The 24,798-nt window shown below is 37.0% G+C and overlaps 1 protein-coding gene across 4 annotated transcripts in view; it reads right to left on the minus strand.

Moving 5' to 3' along the window:
• LOC131439320 (uncharacterized protein F09G8.5) overlaps positions 1-24,798 on the minus strand; it is a 64,236-nt gene that overhangs the window by 13,922 nt on the left and 25,516 nt on the right. For 2 of the 4 annotated variants that reach the window (XM_058610206.1, XM_058610207.1), the window contains exons 3-5: positions 1,429-1,537; positions 1,105-1,374; positions 740-871 (exon numbers count right to left, since the gene is read on the minus strand). In XM_058610206.1, coding sequence (XP_058466189.1) covers positions 740-871; positions 1,105-1,374; positions 1,429-1,537 — 511 coding nt within the window. The remainder of the gene's footprint in view (positions 1-739; positions 872-1,104; positions 1,375-1,428; positions 1,538-24,798) is intronic. The other 2 variants (XM_058610208.1, XM_058610209.1) reach the window with 1 other exon arrangement.

Genomic DNA, 24,798 nt, shown 5'->3' on the forward strand with positions numbered 1-24,798 from the left:
AACAAGATGGCGCTACATGCCACACAGCTCGCGATTCTATGGCCATTTTGAGGGAAAACTTCGGAGAACAATTCATCTCAAGAAATGGACCGGTAAGTTGGCCACCAAGATCATGCGATTTGACGCCTTTAGACTATTTCTTGTGGGGCTACGTCAAGTCTAAAGTCTACAGAAATAAGCCAGTAACTATTCCAGCTTTGGAAGACAACATTTCCGAAGAAATTCGGGCTATTCCGGCCGAAATGCTCGAAAAAGTTGCCCAAAATTGGACTTTCCGAATGGACCACCTAAGACGCAGCCGCGGTCAACATTTAAATGAAATTATCTTCAAAAAGTAAATGTCATGTACCAATCTAACGTTTAAAATAAAGAACCGATGAGATTTTGCAAATTTTATGCGTTTTATTGTTTAAAAAAGTTCTCAAGCTCTTAAAAAATCACCATTTAGATGAAATACCTGATGCTTTAAAAATGCATCATACATTGAATTTTTTACTTGCTCTGAGAGCCACGGAACACAAATGCCATAACAGTACAGAAAGCGTCAGCATGCCACCACATAAAATCAAATAGTAGTTTGTTTCTATGTGCTTGTTTAGTGCAAAGCATGTACGGGATGCTGGTTAGACGGGTTATATCAACGTTTGAACATAGCGTGAGAACATGAGGGAAATCGTAAAAGGAATGTAGTAAAGGATGCGACGAGGTTTTATTTCCCATCAAGAAAGTTTCAGTTTACCTGCAATGGAGATGAGGGTAGAGAGCCACGATCGGCCGGATCGCTGATGCATTCCGATTCCGTATTTTCCGGACTTGTCTGTTGCGGTTGCATCATTGGCGCTGATGACGACGGGGTGGTAATTTGCGATTGCTAGACAGGGCCACAGAGGAATTATGTGTGTTGATGTGTTTTGGAAAGGGAAAATGGTTAGATTGTAGGACGTTTTTTAGTATCCACATTCAATTAGTAACATGAAATTATGGGAATGAGTTATTATGTTCGTCGTTAAAATGATATCAAGTGACGTTCGAAGTAATACACAAAGACGTTCGAATCATAGCACAAATAAAGCCATTTTTGATGGATTCGCATAGGTTACTCACTTCAACAACAGGACTTTGATTACGATGTTGCTGGTGTTGTTGCTGCTGGTGTACAGGTGGTGGAGGAGAATCTTCGTAAATATCTTGTCGTGGTTGCTGTTGAGCGACCGGCGCTCGCATCGCATCCGTGACTTCCTCGGGAGTAACATCTACATTATCTAACTTTTTGAGATTTGGCAACGCTCGGAGAACTATCTGGCGGTAACTTGGTCCTGCATTATCCACTAATGGATTCTCTTCCAACCAGAGGTATTTAAGTTTGGGAAGGTTCTAACGAGATGAATTATTGAGTACGCAACAATATGTTTATAGTTATCGTTATACCTGCAGATATATCAGCTCATCAATATCCGTAATGTTGTTTTTCCTGAGGTAAAGCTCCTGAAGATTCAGACAGTTTTCAAAATCTGCCAGAGTATTAATCCGGTTTACACTGCAAATAAAAAGAAAACATTTTCAACCAGAAACTCGATACTTTTTTAAAGAAACTAACATTACTTTTATTTTCGGCTTATCAACACATAAACCGACAAAAAAATTTACCAGAAATGATAATATAATACAGGTATATGTTATTCTATAATTTGAATAAGTATTTATTTAATATATGCCGCAAAACTAAAAAAATAATAAATAAACTAAACATCACTTTGAGATGCGTACGTTTTCCAAAACTGATATATGGAGTTACATCCGCAAATTTCACTGCGTAATAAACCGTTGCGAATAATACGCAACGGTAAAGCCGCTACACAAAGTAAAGCCGCTGGCGCGTTAATTGTCTGAATATGTTACAAATTAAAATGCACTTGTATCACATACAAGAGCGGAGGCCCGCTTTGAAACAGTAGTCGTTAGCTGATTTCCTTTGTCCTGCTGTTTCGTCAGATAGTGATCTATTCTTATAGTCTTGTCCGATGTTGGCGTTTAACATTTATATACCAAAGTGCAGCGGTGCGTACCCATCTGATTTCGCAAGACATCGCCTATGACTACAGGTGCGGCTAAAGCAGGCGACTGAAGTGATTTAATTTGCTAATTTATTTATTTTCACTTTTATGTCATTTATCATATAAATTAGACAATCATTATTCACATTCATAAAGAGAAACAAAAATATTCATATATTAAAGATGCTCGCCATTTAACAACTGACATAAAATAACCGGATCATATGCCATAATTTATTCATTGTAATTTCTTTTGCCAGGATAAAAAACATTCAAAAAACTCATGGATATAAAGTGTTTCCTAATCAGATGAATTGGGATTGGAATCGTTTCATAATAATATATCGTAGAGACATCAAAGAGCTAAGATTGAAATATTCTAGCTAGTAATGTCCACATTTACATGATTTTGTAGAACAGTATTTTTATTCATTAAAAAAGAGAAACATAATTTAATGAATTTAGATACCTATTTTATCCTCTCTGAAAATCCTCATGGCTTCAATTTGAACTGAACTACCACATAGATTCAGATATACCCATGGTATCAACATGTTATAAACTGTCGTTTGGTGTATTAATTTTGACAATCAATTACCTGTTATAGATGTTTAGTTTTGAAGCCAAATCATTTTGTGCAATTTACGTTGTTGTGAACATGCTATGTTAAGCTACCTTCATAGGATGAGATGGATGATGCTTTTTCTGGTGTAATACTACGAATCAATTACTAGCGGTGTGTTTATTTGAAAATTTCGAATCCAATTATTGATTAAAGAAACTCGCCGGTAAAAAAAACACGGGAGTCTACAGACAAGCTCAACGTAAAGCATACAGCTTTTGCAAACCACTTAAAAATACTTGGATACTCGAGAAAGCCTGATTTGGCCATCCGTTAAAAATAGTGCAGTTGAAATGGCGCCATCCTTGCAACTCTTCGAACGATTCATTTATACTCAGTTTTCTGTGAATAAGGACCAGAAGTTAGTTAAGTTAAGAACTTTGCGTTGATCAAAACGGATAATATATCATTGATTGACTTTTGTTTAAGTCACTCTCAAACTTTCATGCACGTACCAATTTATAAAGCACAGAGAATTTAAAAAAAAGTCCTAATCGACCAAGTTATGCCGCCTTTCTCATATTACTCTTATAAATCACTGCGGAATTCTTCAACTTTTTGATTGACTTTTGAAGAAAATCAATAAAGTTATATTGGCCTGCAACATGACCTACAAATTAAAACAGTTTTGAGCTAAATTAAAAAGAGCAGTTTTCTGCATCGTCGCTCTAAATGACGGTTTGAAATTTTAGATACACTTTGCCCTGTTATTCCGGAACCGGAAGTCGGATCCGGATAGAATACAACCAAACCATACCACACGACCTTCCATTTGATCTAAATTTGTGAAAATCGGTCCAGCCATCTTTGAGAAATTGAAGTGAATCCCGTTTTAGAGTTTATAATCACTATTTTTAATACTTCCGGAACCGGGAACTGAGATCCGATGTACTCGAATTCAAATTTTTGGACCACCAATCAACTGGACCTGCCCAATTGAAGAATTAAACGTTAAAAGGATTTTGTTCGTTTTTTTTTTCAGTAGTCATATCTAGAGCCGGATGTTTCAATATCGTTTGAAAGATCTTTCATTTGAATCTGAGCTAGTGAAAGTCCTAGGAAATCGGGAACATAATTTGGTTACTCACATACTACACACATACATTTTGTGATCCTGACAAACAAAGTCGAATGGTACATACCCTCGGCATTTTTTATGAGAGACACATAACGCTTCCTAATACATATAGTGGTGTGATAATACCTTACTCTTGTCATTCAAATATTTTTATTATAGAATTTTGTGCATTGAGCTGATTTTTGATACGAATTTGAGTAGGCCCAATGATATCATTGTTTCAGGTAATTTCCGATAGTGCGTTTCATCACTTATTCAGTAACATTACCAGATTATTGACTCCTTTGCAGTTACTCAAACGAACCTAAGTAAATCAAAATCTGTTAGGCCATATACGAGTATTCTAACAAAGGAGTTCACCATGATCCATTCGAACTTAATCAATGGCGTTATAGTAGTTTTCGAACAAGCTTAACATTGAAAAAATCTGAGTCATATTCGAGAAAATTGCGAACCAAACACAATATCGTCATTGCCAGGGCTTCGGCCTTGGTGCAACTAATTGTCATATGAACATAAATGTTTAAATTGTGGTAGGGGAGAGTTGGCGAGTTATTTTCGAAATTCAGGAAATTTAAAGTGATCATCAAAAATCATCAAAAAATCGTAATTCCTTATCACTTGAATATATTCAAAAGAATACGTATATTCAATAAAATTTCAATTTATATATGCACGCAAATTTTTTTGTTATATTTATTTTAAAACAGCAAACGATTACCATACTTTTGAACCACAATGTTTGAGAGACAAACGAATATTTGTGCAGGAAATATGCGTATCGTTAAAAAAGATATCATCTCACTGTTATATGGATAAAACACGTTTTTGCCTTTATCATATAGAAAGGCTATGCAATCACTGTGAAAACCGACTTTTTAACCGAGGCCTGAGAAAATGTCTGTGTGTGTCCTTCCGCGTGTGTGTGTATGTGTGTGTGTGTATGTGTGTATGTGTGTATGTATACAACAAAAATATGCACTCACTTTCTCAGAGCTGGCTGAACCGATTTTCACAAACTAAGATTCAAATGAAAGGTCTCATAGTCCCATAGCCTGCTATTGAATTTTATGCCGATCCGACTTCCGGTTCCGAGGATATAGGATGATATGTACCAAAAAAATGGAAAAAATATGCACTCCCTTTTTTCAGAAATGGCTGAACCAATTGCACAAACTAAGATTCAAATAAAAGATATTATGATCCCATAGCCTGCTATTGAATTTCATTTGAATCCGACTTCCGGTTTCGGAGTTACATGGTAATATGTGAAAATTATAGAAAAAGTGTGCACTTAATTTTCTCTGAAACGGCTCAACCAATTTTCACAAACTAAGATTCAAATTAAAGGTCTTATAATTTCCTAAAAAATTGTCAAACATTTTATCCAAATCCGACTTCCGGTTCCGGAACTAAAGCGTGATAAGTGGAAAATTACAAATTTCATTAGAATTTTTTCACGAACGATGGTAAAAAACGTGCTTAATCCACCTAGCAGTGAGATGATACCTTTTTTTTATCAAACCGCACGTGTTTTTGCATGATTATTCTTCGGTGTTCTAGATCTCATTTAATTATTTTAATGACCGTCGTTCTAAGCGGTAATTTGAGATTTTAATCACTCATTGCTCTGTAATGGCGAAACTGCAAATCGGATCGAATTTGAATCTAAATGTGTGACAATCGGTTTACGGTATTCAGGAACCAGTATAACCGAAACCGATTCGTATGGCCATATGACGAATAAATTGCAATAGTTTTGAGTCCAACTTTAAAGCTTTTCGGGATTGTCATCTTCTATATCCGTTTGTATTTTAAAAAATAATCATTCTGTAATTGTGGAGCAGGGAAAAACCCAGTGGAGCTAATACATAATACACAATAACTTAAAACTAAAACTTAGAAATTATACAATGATGAGAGAAAACTAATACTAAATATAGCATTCTAGTTACTAGAACCTATCGAGACAGATAACTGAGAAACAGCTTTTTTAGAGTATTACGAGAATGATGAAGGTCAAATACATTGAAGCAATTATTAAAGGTTCGTAATAAGCGTAGCTAGTTCTAGACGAGAGTATTCTTAGAAAACGATTGAGCTTTGAGAAACGATTCGATACTGAAACCAGAACTTGAAAATCGGTGTAGTCGAAGTCAGATAAATTCACCTGAGGAGCTGTATAGTATACATTTGTTTCAAAATGTTTGAAATTAAAGTAGACATATTTGAAAAATCGTAGCGCGAATTAAATCTGAATCGAAAACTGGATACCACTAAAACGGAACTATCCAAATCTGCAAACCCGATAAACCTGATTAATTTATGTGAGAAATCATTTTTATATTAATCACCTCGAGTACCCTAAACCGGAAAATCTGATTGAAAAGCAAGATGTGTGATAGGATCATAAAACTTTTCCCTTTAAATCTTAGATGATTCTTAGATTTCCATATCATCCTGTAGTTCCGGCACCAGAAGTCGGATCCAAACATAATTCAGGAACCCTGTTTGGTAGCATACGACTTTTCATATGAATCTGAGTTTGTAGAAAACGGTTGAGTCATCTTCGAGAAAATTGAGTGAAATTATTTGTCACACATGCATTTGCTGATCTCGAAGTAGCTGTAAGTAGTTTAAATCAATTCAAATTATGGAATTGCTTTCAAATGGAAAATACTGCCATCATTTGGTTTACATATGTCATATTAGAACGTGGAACGAACTCAGTCAAATTTGAAACGGAATCCAAAGAAATTTTGGTCTTTTGTTAATGGTAAACGCAAAGAGAATGGACTTCCTTCCTGTATGTTCCTTGAAAACGAAACTTCAAACACCATAAGTGACACATGTAATCTATTTGCAAAACACTTCTCCAGTGTGTTCAACTCCGATTCGGCTAACTCTACTCAGGTTGAATGTTGCCTACAAAACGTACCCCGAGGTGTTATACATGTCGACAATATTCGTTTTTCTGATGAGGATATTATGGTGGCAATTAACAAGTTGAAATCCTCTACATCGGCAGGGCCAGATGGGATTCCATCTATAATCCTGAAAAGATGTTCAAGGGTATTGTGTGCACCTCTGAGAATAATTTTCAACCTATCATTGTCGCAGTCACGATTTCCTTTGAACTGGAAAAAATCATTTATGTTTCCTGTCTTCAAAAAAGGGGACAAACAAGATGTTACAAATTACCGAGGTATAACTTCACTCTGTGCCGGATCTAAGCTTCTTGAGATTTTAGTTGGTGACGTCCTATTTCGTGAAACAAAGTCGTATATCTCGAAGGATCAGCATGGTTTTTTCCCAAACAGATCGACTATCACCAATCTGACACAATTCTGTTCTTATTGTATTAAAAATATGGAAACTGGATCACAAGTAGACACAATATACACGGACCTCAAAGCTGCGTTTGATCGTGTAGATCATACACTATTACTAGCAAAACTTGAGCGTTTAGTAGTATCATCAAACTTTTCTGCGTGGCTTAAATCATACCTCGTAGGCCGAGTTCTGTCTGTAAAGCTTGGAAACGTTGAGTCATACAACTTCATCAATATGTCGGGTGTTCCTCAAGGAAGCAACCTCGGTCCATTACTATTTTTGCTATTTTTCAATGACGTTTCTCTCGTCATACCACCAGGATACAGACTTATGTATGCGGATGATTTGAAATTATTTCTTGTGGTACGATCAACAGCAGATTGCGAGGAATCTCAACCTCATGACTATAAGTGTGTCAAAATGCTCGGTAATTTCTTTTACACGTAAGAAAAGCCCAATACTTTGGAACTACAGCATCTCTGGTGAAACACTTGAAAGAGTATCAGTCTTTAAAGATCTCGGCGTGCATCTTGATTCCCAACTTTCATTTAGACATCATTACGCTCATATAATAGCTCAGGCAAATAGAAATCTTGGTTTCATTGTAAGGGTCGCCAAAGAGTTTAACGATCCGTACTGCTTGCGAGCATTATATTATTCGCTAGTTCGGTCTGTCCTCGAAGCATCAGTACATATTTGGAGCCCATACGTGAACGTCTGGATCAATAGAATCGAAGCAGTACAAGCACGATTTCTCCGATTTGCTCTTAGATCTCTGCCTTGGCGTAATCCGTTAGAACTGCCACCATATACCGATCGCTGTTGTTTGCTCGGTATGGACACACTAGCCAAACGAAGGACTATATTCAGAGCGGTATTTATAGCAAAATTACTAAGTGGACAAATCGATGCTCCGGAGATTCTCTCTCAAATACATATCAATGTTCCTCCGAGAAGCCTTAGAGCGTGGAATTTCTTGAGGCTCGACTTTCAACGTACAGAGTATGGTCAGAATGAACCGATCAGGGCAATGTGTTATGTATTTAATAGTGTGTATGACCATTTTGATTTCTCCGTGTCTAGTACCGTTTTCAAAAATAGGCTTAAGAGACTTCAATAGATAATAACCTTTTTAGACCTAACGAATTTTAAAACACGTATACGTTATTTATTTAGTTATTATTTATTTAAAATTGTGAAAATGTATTTATGTAAGACTATGAAAATGTATTTATGTAAGCATGTATGTTTGTAAAAAAGTAGAAAAGATGATGGGTTTTTGCGCGCATTTGAAGATTGCTGATTTTCAAATGGGCTTTTCCCATCCATACACTATTTCATGAAGACCAACATAGGTCAGATGGAAAATAAATAAATAAATAAATAAATATTCGAACGATTATGTGCCAAAAACGAACCGTGCTAAAATCGGTCCGAGGCAAAATGTCATGGAAAAGGATGCTGTACACAGTCTTTTTGGTACTTAGAAACAATTGTATGTAACAGTATAAAAAATCATGTTTCACGTAGCTCCCAAGCATTGCTTTGTCATACAGCGCTCAAAACTCCTACTGCTGGAATAGGGGGAAAAGTCGCTTACACAAAAATGTCGATATCTCCGGAATCTAAGTCTAGAAACATATTCTATTTTCAAGGTCAAATGTGACACATACTGTCAAAAAACTGAAAATTTTGACATAAAACTTCGTATAACTCAAAAAGTAAGCATCCGATCTCAAAACCATTCAATAGCGTTTTGGGTGACGAAGATACGTTTCATTTGCGACTAGTTTGATCAAAATCGGTTCAGCCATCTCTGAGATCTCGACCTCTTTGCTGACAACACACACACACACGGACATTTGCTCAGTTCGTCGAGCTGAATCGATTGGTATAAAGCGAATTCTATACCTATTTTATATATATATATATATATATATATATATATATATATATATATATATATATATATATATATATATATATATATATATATATATATATATATATATATATATATATATATATATATATATATATATATATATAAACGTGTTTAATCCACCTAGCAGTGAGATGATACCTTTTTTTATCAATCCGCATGTGTTTTTTACATGAATATTCTTCGGTGTTTAAGTTTTATTGACATTATTTTAATGACCGTCGTTTTAAGCTGCAATTTGACATTTAAATCATTCATTACTCAATCTAAAAGTGGGACAATCGATTAAACATTCCATGATATGTCGAAGTAATTTCCACTTTAGAGTTTAGGGTAATTTAAGGTACTTCCAGAGCCGCTATTCAGGAACCAGCATAACCCAAACCGATTCGTATGGCCATATGACGAATAAATTACAACAGTTTTGAGTCCAACTTTGAAGCTTTTCGGGATTGTCATCTTCTATATCGGTTTGAATTTTAAAAATTCATCATTATGTAATTCGAGAATCGGAAGTCATAATTGGATAAAATTAATTAATTTTGTATATAAGTTTATTTTAATTTGAATTTTTGGTTCTGAAATTTGATTAGGCTTTTTTTGAGAAAACGATTGAGCTTTGAGAAACGATTTTATACTGGAACCGGAATTCTAAAATCGATATGGCCGAAGTCAGATAAATTCACCTGAGTAGTTGTATAGTTTACATTTGTTTCAAAATATTTGAAAATCAGTGAAGACATCTTTGAGAAATCATAGCACGAATTAAATTTTTAGGTGCCTTCTGAATACCACTAAAACTGAAAAAAGTTAATTGTTTTATCGACTATCCTAATCTGCTAACACGATAAACCTGATTAATTTATATGAAATAGACATTTTTATACCAATCACCCTGTATTCCCGAAACCGGAAGTTGGATCTGACTGAAGAGCAAGATGTTTTATATAATCTTGAAACTTTTCATTTGAAGCTTAGATGATTCTTAGATTTCATTTGAATCTTAGATCGGTTCAGCCATCTACGAGAAGACACAATTTTGATTTCGTTTCACATATCATCCTGTAGTTCCGGAACCAGAGGTCGAAACCAAACATAATTCAGGAACTTTGTTTGGGAGCATACGGAAAAGAAATTTTCCTAGAAAATTGAGTGAAATTATTTGTCACACACGCATTTGCTGATCTCGACGAACTGATTCGAATGGTATATGGATGTTATGTTCTTCCAGCATTTATTGCTGTAAGTAGCTTAAATAATTTAATTTTGGAATTGCTATCAAGTCGAAAATGCTGCCATCATCTGGTTTACATATGTCGTATTCGAACGATTATGTTGCCAAAAACGAGCCGTGCTAAAATCGGTCCGAGGCTAAATGTCATGAAAAAGGATGCTGTACACAGTCTTTTTGGTACTTAGAAACAATTGTATGTAACAGTATAAAAAATCGTGTTTCCGTTGCTCCCAACCATTTCTTTGTCATACAGCGCTCAAAACTTCTACTGCTGGAATAGGGGGAAAGGTCGTTTACAAAAAAATTTCGATATCTCCGTTAAAAATGGACGGATTTTAACAATCTATGGCTTGTTGGATAGGTATTACCGTGCGGAATTTGAGTCTGAAAACATATTCTGTTTTCAAAGTCAATTGTGGCAGATACTGTCAAAAAACTGAAAATTTTGACATAAAACTTCGTATAACTCAAAAAGTAAACATCCGATCTCAAAACCATTCAATAGCGTTTTGGGTGACGGGGAGACCTTTCATTTGCGATTAGTTTGATCAAAATCGGTCCAGCCATCTCTGAGAACTCGACCTCTTAGTTGACAACACACATACAGACACACACGGACATTTGCTCAGTTCGTCGAGCTGAATCGATTGGTATATGCCATTCGGCCCTCCGGGCCTCGGAAAAATTTTCTAAAGTTTGAGCGAATTCTATACCTATTTTTTATATATATAAAAAAGTTAAAAAAGGTAAAAAGTTACAAATCCCATAAAACTGTCTGATATTTTTTTATAGTTTGCAGAGCTTGTTAGTTTATGGGCATTAAAAATTTAATTCGGCACTACTGGTGCCCCCTTTACCTGTTCCGGATGCACAATTTCTCTGCGATGCTTGAACCGATTTTTCACAAATCTTCCTTTGAATTAAAGCTCATATTATCTTTTAAGCTACTGTGAAATTTCATCCGGATCCAATTTCCGGTTCCGCAGTTACAGGGCGATGAGCGTCAAAGCTTTCAAATCGACGCAGCTGCGATTGATAAAAAATTTAGCTATTTTATTATATGTACGGACGAAAGAATAAAAGAATGGAAAGCCGGGCTAAAATAAATGATATAAAAATAAATAAAATAATGTCAATGAATTGAGGTTTATTTGAAAAAATATGCAATTTTCACAACCGGTAGTGCAGTAGTACCATGCCGGTGGCGTATTGATGTCAATAATAATAATAATAATAATAATAATAATAATAATAATAATAATAATAATAATAAGAATAATAAGAATAATAAGAATAATAATAATATTAATAATAATAATAATATTAATAATAATAATAATATTAATAATAATAATAATATTGATAATAATATTAATAATAATAATAATAATCCTACTACATGTTTTATGCTGCTGATTCATGCTGTTTAGCGTGACTTACATATGCAGAAGTAACAGAAACGCAGGTTCACTTCGTTTGTTAGAATTCGTTTAATTGGTTAAATCGAAATAAAGCATGAGATAGTAAGTCTAGGTTTAACTAGGTTCAAAACTGTTCCAACTTGAAGGTCATGTTTGTTGCTGGTAAACGAACCAACTTTTTGAACTACTCGATTCAATCTGAATCAATTGGTGTCAAAAATGAGCCCAAATTAGTGTCACAAATTATTTAATAAAAAGATAAAAAATGTTTTTATGAGACTGTTTTAAAGAAAGAGAAAGGCATTATCACACCACTAGGTGGATTAAGAAGGGTTTTTTATTCTTTATTTAACGATATATGCACTAGACACACTGCACTAGCTTTTAGTTTTTTTGTCACAGTTTTTATTTTTTTAAGAGAGAATCCAATCACTTTGACTGCTTTTGAGCAATTTAGGTCTCTATTAACTTTTGGGTTCTCTAGTGTTGAGCACGCATCCAGGGAACAAGAACTACATGTATTTCGTAAAGAAATACTAGATGTGATTGTATGAAATGGTCCACGTGAACCGTTCACTTCCAGAAACACACATCTCACACTTTTTTGTGTCAAAGTTAGAGAAATTTAGATAAATTCAAACCTTTCCCGATTTGAAAGTGTATTTACACCTGATCAATCAGTTTCACGATACGATATATTAATATTTATCCCAATTGGATTAAGATTATTCAAATTGGTGACCAATTCCAGGCATAAGAATGCTCGAAACCACCTAATGACCTATTGTCAATTTCAAGCAGTATTACTCCTGTCCACTCCGTGATCGATCCAGATAACATAATAATTTTCTTTTTTTCACTTTTATAAGCGAACGATCGATCTCGGTATGGTCCGACTTTGTCAATACGAAGTATAACTTGACTGCCATCCCCATCCGGCAAGCGGTGGTACGCGCCTTGTAGCTCATCATCCAAAGCCTAGGAACATTATTTCGAACAAAAAAAATCTTAGATCAAAAAACTCACAGCAGAAAAGTTCAGTGCTGATTTTTTGCAAACGAAATTCTCACTGAAACTGATTTCACGTGGCTAAAAATAACCAGTGAAAAGTTCACTAGTGAACATTCTCCTCCTTGATATCTAAAAAGAAACAAGTTCGAAGATTGGATATATCTGATATGATTCTCGAACAGAAGATGTTTATGTAACGAATTTTTATAGCCGTTATATCTCAACCCTTTGCAGAATACATGACGAATAAATTCATCGATGAACAAAAACTGAATTGGATCGATGGTAGTGATGTATTCGAAATTTATTCTGCAATGCCGTGGCGGTGGATTAATATCAATAATAAAAGCAGCAAGTGCTTTGGAAGCTGCTTTAAAATTTGATACGTATGATATAAACAAAAGTTACTATTTTATAACAATAAAAACTGATTGAAAGTTTTGCTATTCTATTTTACTAAATTATTATGTTTTTAAGGTATGAAACTGGCGAAGGAGATACAAAAAATTGTTCATTAGCGTATCCCTTAAAGAAAAGTGAAAAAAGCCCTGCATACATACATACATATAAACATACATATACACGTATACATACATATAAACATCGTAACACTCAGTTACTATTTCTATTCTAATAAATTTTTACTATGGTTAATGTACCAATAGTCATCTCATTAGTAGAGTCACCATGTTATTTTACCGACTACCTTTCAATCAATGAATTTTGATAAAATCGAATACAATATTTTTGTTTCGGTTTTGGGAAGAAAAAGTATTTCGAAAATTTTTCAATACTGATATTATAGCGACGCGAAAACTCGAAACGAATGCTCCTAATTTTATCTCAATCTTGAATTCAACCTATTGAACAGAAACAACAGATCTCACTCTAACTAATGGTTTTCGTATATGAGATGACTAATGTTACCCTACTTTTATCTCTACTATTGATTGATCGTTAGTCCTGAGCTGAATCGGTGGCCTTTATTACCGTTCTTGCATGCACTTCATCTTATTTTTCACTCACACACCAACTCACCCATCAGACATCCTTAAAAAATAAACTGGATGAACATCGTTTGACAACTATCAGTGGTTTGCTCACGTGTTCAGTCTATATTATTTTATTCAATTTCACAATATCACATCCTATTTAATTGTATTTTATGGTACACAAATAACCAATAAACGCCAAAGATGAACTTGATTTACCGTTCATCTGCTGTCATCGTGTGAAAACCAATTGGGATACGTTCACTTCACTTAATTTCTACTTCACACTGGTAATAAGGGGCGATAGTATGAAAATGAAACATAACACAGAGCTCAGTTAAGCCCTACCGGCCTCTCCAACCCCGGATTTTGAAGCGTAATGCAATCAACATCTTATTCAAGTCGTTCCATATCTTATTCATTTAATTCAATTATGAAGCTAAAAACTGTAACACATATATTTATCAAATTGTAACGAAAATTGATTGTATCTGATGATGTTTGCAATACCGCCAAGCCCATCAACCACGGGAGGGCCATTCGTGCCGTGACTATCGGATCGATCGGACGTAAATTCGGTTTTCTCCAATCGCGTGGTGAATTGTTTTATTCCGTTATCAAGGTCATTCCGTATTCTATTGTCTGCATCAGTGATAATTCGAATTAATCCGTTCTCAAGGCCGACTGTGAGCTTGTGTAAAGCAGCACTGCGTGTGGTACCGTTAGCCAGCGCCAGCGCTGGGCGCTGCGTATATATCGTTGTACATTAGAAACAGTGATAAATATATATAGTGATAAAAAGAGAAACGTTTCATTGGACAGTGTAGTGAGAGACAAAAAAAAAGTGCTTTTTCCTGAAAGAGGTTTTTTGCACTCTACTGGAAGGAATATTTACCCATTGCCTCGGACTGGGTATTGGCTGCCGTTCACCGTTTTGGAGCTTAAGCTAAGTAAAACTTTATTTTCCCTGTTGTATAATACCACTTCAATTGCACCCCGAATCTGACCGCACGGACACAAGTCCGTGACATGACAGGCGATATCAAATTGCCTGACCTTCCCCTTGATGATCAGATGGATGCTTCAGATGGCAATAAATCGCGCATTAGAAGCTATCCCGATGGGCTTGCACTCTCGGCCGGACCGTATGCGGTTTACATCCGGACCAAAGCGAATGGTAAAAAATTGAACCTTCTAAAACTTTCTAAAGACCTGTCCTCGCGATACAATACTGTACAAAAAATTGAAAAAGTACGCCCGGACAAGCTTAGGGTCTTGTTAGCCAGTGCAAAACAGGCTAATGAGATCGTTCAAAGTGAGAATTTCACGCGGGAGTATCGCGTATACGTACCAGCTCGCGAAGTCGAGATAGACGGCGTGATCACCGATCCGAGTCTGACTTGCGAGAACGTTCTTAAGCATGGGGCAGGCGGATTTAAAAACCCCCTACTCAAGAACGTTAAGATACTGGACTGCAAGCAATTGCGTTCAGTATCGACCGCTGAGGATGGGACTAAGTCCTATATCCCATCAGATTCGTATCGGGTGACTTTCGCTGGCTCGGCTTTGCCTAATTACGTCCTCCTGGACCGAGTTCGTTTACCTGTTCGTCTTTATGTACCGCGGGTCATGAACTGCACCAATTGCAAACAATTGGGACATACAGCATCCCATTGTTGCAATAAATCCCGGTGTATAAAGTGTGGAGGAAGTCATGCGGATAACTCCTGCAGTGGAGACAATGAAAAGTGTCTCTACTGTAAGGAGGGGCAGCACGACCTCTCTGATTGTCCCGTGTACAAATTGCGTAAGGATAAAATGAAGCGTTCACTCAAGCAACATTCCAAACGCTCATTTGCGTAAATGTTGAAATGTGCTACGCCACCTACCGAAAATCCTTACGCTTACTTGTCAACTGACGAGAGCGAATGTGATGACCCCCTCGAAGGTACATCTTCGGCTGTCCCTCATACCTCATCAATTAGAAAGAGAAGAAATAAATCCTCTCAAAAGCTCCCTAGTAAGGGTTCGAAGATGTCCTCTGATGGGTCTCGAAAAATTACAACAACTGGTAGTGATGGCAAAAAACCAGAGAAAAAAGCTCCAGGCCTTGGAAAATTAAATTCCGAGCAAGAATTTCCATCACTTCCTGGGACTTCAAAACCCCCGAAAGTCCCTAAAGATCAATCAGAGAATTTACCAAATACTGGGTTTGTTAAATTCTCTGATATTGTGGACTGGATCATGTCTACTTTCAATATTTCTGAACCTCTTAAAAGCCTGATAATGGCTTTTATTCCTACAGTTAAAACATTCTTGAAGCAGTTGACTGCAAAATGGCCCCTTCTTTCAGCGATCGTATCCTTCGATGGCTAAGTCACCCACCGAGGTCACGGATACAATCGCTGGTATACAGTGGAATTGTAGAAGTATCATCTCAAAAATAGATCCTTTCAAATTTCTAGTAAATAATCTGAAATGTGACGCATTTGCATTGTGTGAAACTTGGCTAACTTCTGAAATACCCTTAAACTTCCACGATTTTAACATTATTCGTCTGGATCGAGATGATCCCTATGGAGGAGTACTTTTAGGGATCAAAAAGTGCTATTCTTTCTATCGCATTAACCTCCCATCGATACCAGGTATTGAAGTTGTCGCATGTCATGTTACAATCAAAGGTAAGGACCTTTGCATTGCTTCCATATATATTCCGCCAAGAGCCTCGGTTGGGCATCAGCGGCTCAGTGATATCATTGAGCTCCTTCCCGCACCGAAGTTGGTTTTAGGAGACTTTAACTCTCACGGTACGGGATGGGGTTGTCTTCACGACGATAACAGATCAGCTATGATCCATGATATCTGCGACAACTTCAATATGACAATCTTGAATACGGGAGAAATGACACGAATTTCTGCACCACCAGCAAGACCAAGTGCGCTGGATTTATCCCTTTGCTCGACATCGCTACGGTTGGACTGCACGTGGAAGGTAATCCCTGATCCCCACGGTAGCGATCATCTGCCTATCATGATTTCAATCGCCTACGGATTAAGACCATCGGAGACAATCAATGTTTCGTATGACCTCACACGAAATATTGATTGGAAATGCTACACAAATTCGATATCTGAGAAACTAGAAACAACACAAGAACTTCCTCCGGAGGAAGAGTACACGTTTTTGGCTGGCTTGATTCTCGACACCGCGATTCAAGCTCAGACGAAACGTGTACCCGGCGCGAAAACTAACATCCGTCCTCCCAACCCGTGGTGGGACAAAGAGTGCTCAGAATTAAACGCGGAGAGAACTTCATCATTTGTCGAGTTTAGGAAAAACGGAACACCTGATAATTTTAGAAACTACGCGGCTTTAGACGCCAAAATGAAAAGCTTGATTAAAGCGAAGAAAAGCGGTTATTGGCGTCGATTCGTAGACGGATTATCGAGAGAAACATCAATGAGTACTCTTTGGAACACAGCCCGACGAATGCGCAACAAAAACACCACGAACGAAAGCGAGGAATATTCTAACCGCTGGATATTCGATTTCGCTAAAAAAGTATGTCCTGACTCTGTTCCGGAACAGACGATCATGCGCGTCGCCTCATCTAACAGAAACGAAACACCTTTTTCGATGGTCGAGTTCTCACTTGCGCTTTTATCGTGTAACAATAAAGCTCCGGGGTTAGACAAAATCAAATTCAACTTGTCGAAAAATTTGCCTGATTCTGCCAAAAGGCGCTTATTGAATTTATTCAATAGGCTTCTTGAGGATAATATTGTCCCACATGACTGGAGACAAGTAGGAGTTATCGCCATTCAAAAACCAGGGAAACCAGCCTCCGATCACAATTCGTATCGACCGATTGCTATGCTTTCCTGTATCCGGAAATTGTTCGAAAAAATGATTCTGTTTCGTCTAGACAATTGGGTCGAGACTAATGGCTTACTTTCAGATACACAATTCGGCTTCCGCAGGGGCAAAGGAACGAACGATTGTCTTGCGTTGCTCTCAACCGAAATTCAAATGGCATTTGCTCGTAAAGAACAAATGGCGTCAGTTTTCCTAGACATCAAGGGGGCTTTTGATTCAGTTTCCATAAACATCCTATCTGAGAAGCTACATCAGCATGGTCTTTCACCAATTTTGAATAACTTTTTGTATAATCTGTTGTCCGAGAAATACATGTATTTCGCGCATGGTGATTTGTCGACAATACGATTCAGTTACATGGGTCTTCCTCAGGGCTCATGCTTAAGCCCCCTTTTATACAACTTTTACGTAAGCAACATTGATGAATGTATCAACACATCTTGCACGCTAAGACAACTTGCCGACGACAGCGTTGTGTCTATTATAGGACCCAAAGCTGCCGATCTCCAAGGACCATTGCAAGATACCCTCGACAACTTGTCGACATGGGCTCTTCAAATGGGTATCGAGTTCTCTACGGAGAAAACTGAGCTGGTTGTATTTTCAAGGAAGCGAGAACCAGCACAATTACAGCTTCAACTAGGGGGTGGAACCATAGCTCAGGTCTTCACATTTAAATATCTCGGGGTCTGGTTCGATTCCAAAGGCAATTGGGGATGTCACATTAGGTATCTGAAACAAAAATGCCAGCAGAGAATCAATTTTCTTCGCACAATAACTGGAACTTGGTGGGGTGCCCACCCAGGAGACCTGATCAGGCTTTACCAAACAACGATATTGTCCGTAATGGAATATGGATGCTTCTGCTTCCGATCCGCCGCGAACACCCATTTCATTAAACTGGAAAGAATTCAGTATCGTTGTTTGCGTATTGCCTTAGGTTGCATGCAGTCGACTCATACGATGAGTCTCGAAGTGCTCGCGGGCGTATTACCGTTGAAAAATCGATTCTGGGATCTCTCATATCGATTGCTTATCCAATGCGATATCTTGAATCCGATGGTGATTGAAAACTTCGAAAGGCTTGTCGAGCTCAATTCTCAGACCCGTTTTATGTCCTTGTATTTTGATTACATGGCTCAGAATATTAATCCTTCTTCGTTTGTTTCCAACCGTGCTCATTTCTTGGATACTTCTGATTCTACTGTGTTTTTCGACACATCCATGAGAGAAGAAATTCGTGGAATTCCGGATCACGTGCGCCCTCAAGTGGCCCCAAATATTTTCTATAATAAATTTAGAACAGTCGACTGTGAAAAGGTGTTTTACACTGACGGATCAAACATCGACAGATCCACAGGCTTCGGCATCTTCAATCAAAACATCACCGCTTCTTACAAACTCAGTGATCCGGCTTCAGTCTACGTCGCAGAATTAGCTGCTATTCAGTACACCCTCGAGATCATTGAAACCTTGCCCAAAGACCATTATTTCATTGTCACGGACAGTCTAAGCTCAATAGAAGCTCTCCGGGCAATGAAGCCAGGAAATATACGGGAACATTTGAGAACTTTATCTGAACGGTCTTATTTATATCGTTAGTCTGGGTCCCTTCGCATTGTTCCATTCCGGGCAATGAAAAGGCAGACTCATTGGCTAAAGTGGGCGCATGGGAAGGTGATATTTATGAAAGACCAATCTGCTTTAATGAATTTTTCAGTATCTCTCGTCAGAAAACTCTCGAAAGTTGGCAAACTTCATGGAGCAATGGCGAACTGGAACGATGGCTGCATTCCATTATCCCTAGGGTATCGACGAAACCTTGGTTCAGGGGGATGAACGTGAGTCGCGATTTCATTCGTGTTATGTCGCGGCTCATGTCAAATCACTACACCTTCAACGCACATCTCCGGCGTGTTGGGCTTGCGGAGAGCGGTCTCTGCACCTGTGGCGACGGTTATCAGGACATCGAGCATGTCGTGTGGTCGTGCGTAGAGTATCGTGACGCCAGGTCGAAGCTACTGGAATCCCTTAGGGCCCGAGGTAGACCGCCTGAGGTTCCGGTTCGGGATGTGTTGGCGAGTCGGGATAGTTCATATATGCTTCTCATATACCAGTACCTTAAACACATTGATATACAAGTGTAATGTGATTATCCTCGTTCAGAAAGTATAAACTCCACCTACAGGTTCGACACTAACATCCGCCCGATTCTCTCGATCCCCGTCCCTGTCCACCATCTTCATTGGAACTAACAAGATCTTTTTTTTGTCACTAACTTTTTCGTTCCCCCTTCCCTGTCTCTTCACCATCTCGATGGCAACTAATTAGATCTCTATCGTTTTCAAACATTTTGTCCCCACATCCCCTTTTTTACCCCATTTCCACAATATTTACTTTTTTTTCATCTCTTCCGTAACATCACCATCATCGTCCTCGAAAGACCGCTCCAGTCGAAAACCAGCATGCGGGCCTCCCGCCAGGCCTTCGTAGCCTGGGGGTGTTTCCCGCGGACCCACACGGACCGAAGGATGCGGCCAACATGGATATTTGCAAACGCCATATGGAAGACCCTCATGCAATAACCAATTCACCGGTATTACATAATGATACTATTCTAGTTTTAATATAGTCGTAATTAAGATTAGTAAATATCCTTGGCATCTTAGAGCTTAAGCAGTGTGCCTTAAAATTATATTATAATATTGAATAAAAAAAAACCACGGGAGGGTACAGGCGAATCATAATATTATTCTAACTAAACTGTTCGAAAAGTGAAAGCAGGAAAGCTACTATTTTAGATTAGAGAAAAATTGTTGGAATGAATCAATCTGGCGATAGACCAGATTTAAAGACCTTACAGTAATTTATAACAAGCTTTCCGTTTCATATTACTACTCTGAATTTACTGATTATCATTAACCCAACGTGAACTAAGAATGTGTTAATCGTAATCGCTTATTTGTTTTAAAGGAATCAATTCTGCTAGATAATGTTTCCGATATTAACGGTTTTTTTTAGAAACAATCAAAGTATGACAAACCCAGAAATGCGTGAGGTTTTCTTAGATTCATATATATCAATGTATAATTTTCATTCAAAATCATTTACATTTATTTTAGACATTACTTCTTATAAAAGCTAACTTAGTTTTGAAATAAATCAAATGACATAACAAATTCAAATCTATAACACACAAACTTTTAAACTACAATGAAAATACCAAACTCTTTATTTTACCGGTAATAGACAGAACAAGATAAGAACAGAACAACAATCTAATGTTGGCCTCTACTTTCTATTGATGTGGAATACCGCAAAGTGCAAGGAGGTCAAATGAACTTTGCCGTGAATTTGAGCGCATAGTTGAAACCGAAAAGATGACTGAGTGTTTAACTGTAAAATGCCAACAACTGCTATCATCTTTGATCAAGTCTGCAGCATTGCTGCACTTCCCATTGGGAAGTGAAGAATTGTAATGGTTTTTACAGTTACTCGAGCGATTGCAGACGTAAGAGCGAAAGTGTTACACACATATACTCGGCGGTTTGGCTGTGTTAGATGCAACTTTTGTTATTTCTTATCAATTTTCTTTCGCCTGTTGGTTTCTGTTTTTTTAGAGCAACTGTTGATGAAATGGTTTAGTTCCTTGCAGCAATCATGGTTCGCGTAACTCTAATAGGTGAGATTCGCCGTCAGCCATCGGTGAACCATGACCTTGATTTCCTCTTTTCAACAGAATAAATTTGTAAGCAAATCCGAAGTACTACGACAGCGTGAAAAACTGCGGGTTACGAAAACCACGACTAACGGCGACAGGACATTGCTGAACCGTTACCTCATTCGGGTGTGTCGCATGTCGAGCTGCAATAAAAGAAGTATAGCACCTTATTATACATACATACTTCTGTAGAATGTGGTGCTGACAGCTGAAAAGTTTTTCATTCATACATTTCTCTGCCGCGAGTTCTCAATTTTTACATAAACATGTTTGTGTTGCGTGCAACCAAACGAACGCCCTACGATTGTTTTGAATGAAAGCAGGGAAACAACTTTTACAGAATGCTATCTCATTTTCGGTCAATTAGGAGTTAACAGCTTAACACTATTCCGTGATTCATTTGCGTTTTATCTGCTGGTACTAAACTATTTAGCCAAATTCGTTGTATCTCAAGAAATAAATCAAATAGATGAACATTAAGCCACAAACAATGTAACTTTGAAGTAAGAAAACAATTTTGTGAGAAGAAATGTTATGTCTTCGAACGTTCAATACATTATTTCGCTTAATTTGATAAAAAAAATACTATTGATCTACTCACTGAAGAACTTCGAATTTCATCAATCCTTATGAGATTCGTGTTTTGCAGTCAGATTCATGAAAAATCAGACCATATCGTATTGCGTAAAGCACAGAACAAAAAGAAAGTGGAAAATTGTTTATTGCCATATCACGGATCATAAATTTGCTATATACAATGTTTCGGTATCGCAGATTTGCTATCTTTCACTTTTCAAAACTACAAGAGTCGCTGAAAACGGAATTAGGTTGCACCAACTGCCGTGCTGATGATGGGCGCAGTCTGGTGCGTGTTGTGAGGTATTTGCTTTTCTTCGATCTTTGTTGTTGTTTCTGTAACGTGCCGTTTCAGATAAATTATAACTGGTTACTACTGTCTTATGCACGCTAATTATCATACTTGCTTCGATGTTATGATATGACAACAAATTCAATCGCGCTCATGGAACCGAAACGGTAATGAAAAAGCTCTAGTATTTCATTTTATAATTTGCTTTTCCATCTATACAATAACACTTTACTTTGGCGAATGAGTCAAGATTAGTTTGTGTTCGAAGCTATAACACATACTCGAAAATAATCTAATACATCTAGCCGTCGGGTTTTGAAAGTTTCCAGAGTAGTGTATCAAAAAGATTGTGGTAAATGAGAGACTAGGAATCGATATTAATACAGCACAACCCCATTTACGAACGCCGTGATTATATCGGAACATGTTGAAATTCTTTGTCCGGATCAGTGCAGTAAAACTTTATTCAATTCAATTGAAACTGAATGTGGAACACATTGACGATCTCTCCACTGCAGTAAACTTCACTCTCTGACACACACAATGTTTGCTGACGGCCCAAACGAGCAGCATTCAGTTCATCACTCGTTTCTCTTCAATCGAGGCTCAGTTTAATTACCGTCAGTTGATCTCTTGAAGTAACAAAATATCTCTTTCAATTGTGTGAGAGCGACCTTCAAATGAGGTTCATGTAAACATTCGAATTGGTTTAAGATAAAAGATGAAAGATTAATCAGATAGCTGAAATATCAATCACAGAATACACATAAATTAATTGTTTCCCCCTTCAGTTTTCATTTTTAATACTTTTCTCCATTTATAATTCTATTCGTTCGAATATGCTTACTACCAAGAGCGAAGACAATCAAGCAGCTATAGTACTTAGCACTTGAAACTGAGCAAGCAAAACTTCAAATGACTAGGTACGATTATTCAACTGACGATGAATTCTGGAAGCTTCACTTGAAAATGGCAGCAAAAGTCAAATGAATTAGGGAGGGATACGCTGACGGTCAGCGGCCATAAATTTCATTTTCATCTTATATTATTCGATTGAAAATGAAATTTTACCGCACTGGTCCGGATACGATAGACCAGGCACTAAACACAGTTTAATATATTAGCTTTACTAGCGAGTCTGTGTTCTTAATATCATTGATTAAAATTATATAGCCATAGTTGGTCCTACCTACTTTCTGAATATCATGAAACAAACAAAAAAATTAACGAAATAAAAATCAGGAGAGAAGGCGAGCAGGCTCTTGCGTTCGAGCTTTCATACAATGGTAACTCATGCGAGCAAACTCGTGCGCAACGGTGATTTTTAACGGATTTTTACCTGTATGCTTTACACAGCTTTTTTGAAAAAGTTTGTACTAGCTTCGATGTCTGTTCTCTGTGACATTAATGCTATTATATTTTCCAAGAAAGCAAGAACCGAACGTAGATAATCCAGAAATCAAGTTGAAGTGCTGTGAGATAGATTTCATTTCTTCCGGATAAAATGTATGACGTAAAGACTACCCGAACAGATGCACATAATTAAATCATAACACAAGTATATCAACAGTTGATATGTATAACAATTTGTGTTATTTTGAGATATTTAACAAATGAAAACGGTTGAAAGTTAAAACTTATGATAACAATATAATAACAAAATCATTTATGAAGTTTTATTTTCATTTGCAAGACTCATGATAACGTTCATTAATTAAAATAATTAGTTCTTCTGTTGCTTTATATCGAACTATAATGATCAGAATTTCAAAAAACTAAACGAAGAAAGCAGATTACTAAATAAATTACTCATTTAATAACAAAAAATCATTCAACTATTTCTAAAAATGACGTGAACTGTTAGTGGAAAGTGTATTTATTCATTGTGCGTAATAATGTTTTTACGCGGAACAGTGAAGTGAATTTCGATTATTGCACTCTAATTGTATATGTCATATGATGTTTTTTGTATCTTCCAACCTTCCGGGCTACGCCGTCCGGTGTGCTACTTGTATTCGGTTTTTGTTTTCCGAGTGTTCAAAGTTTTCAGTAAGAGAGTCGATTTCGCGAAGTAGAATGAAGAAAACAGCGGTTTAGAAGAAAAATTTTCAAAAAGAAGTTTATGTTTCGTTTATGGCTTTTTCTCCAATACAACACCGTATTTATACCTGCCAATATAAAAAAGACAACCGCGAATGAATCTTTTTTTTGGTAGTAGTGTGCCATCTAGTGGCTAGTAGTCATTACGGTGTTAACATTTTTTCGGTGACAGAGCGCCATATAGCCGCAAATTGCAGAAGCCAATTCAACCATTAATGTTGGTTGAAAACAATGTTTTATTTCTCTAATTCAACTAAAAAATTAGTTGAATGGAAATGAAGTGTGCCGTAGCTAAGAAATGACAGCACGTTTCATTGGTGGATTCAACTAAAAAATAGCCATTACAACAAATGTTTTATTATTATTAGCAAAAGTAGGATTTTTTTAGTTGTTTCAAAAAATAACTAACTAAAATCAGAAAATCAACTAATTTTTTCGCCAAAATGCTGATTTCGGTCTTTCCGTGTAGATCAAAGAGCTGAATTAAAAAACTTTTGAGGCTCAATTAAAAAAATGGGGTATAATAGAATTCGAGCGGTCATTGA

This window comes from Malaya genurostris, chromosome 3 (genome assembly GCF_030247185.1).
Source record: "Malaya genurostris strain Urasoe2022 chromosome 3, Malgen_1.1, whole genome shotgun sequence".
Classification (NCBI taxonomy): Eukaryota; Metazoa; Arthropoda; class Insecta; order Diptera; family Culicidae; genus Malaya; species Malaya genurostris.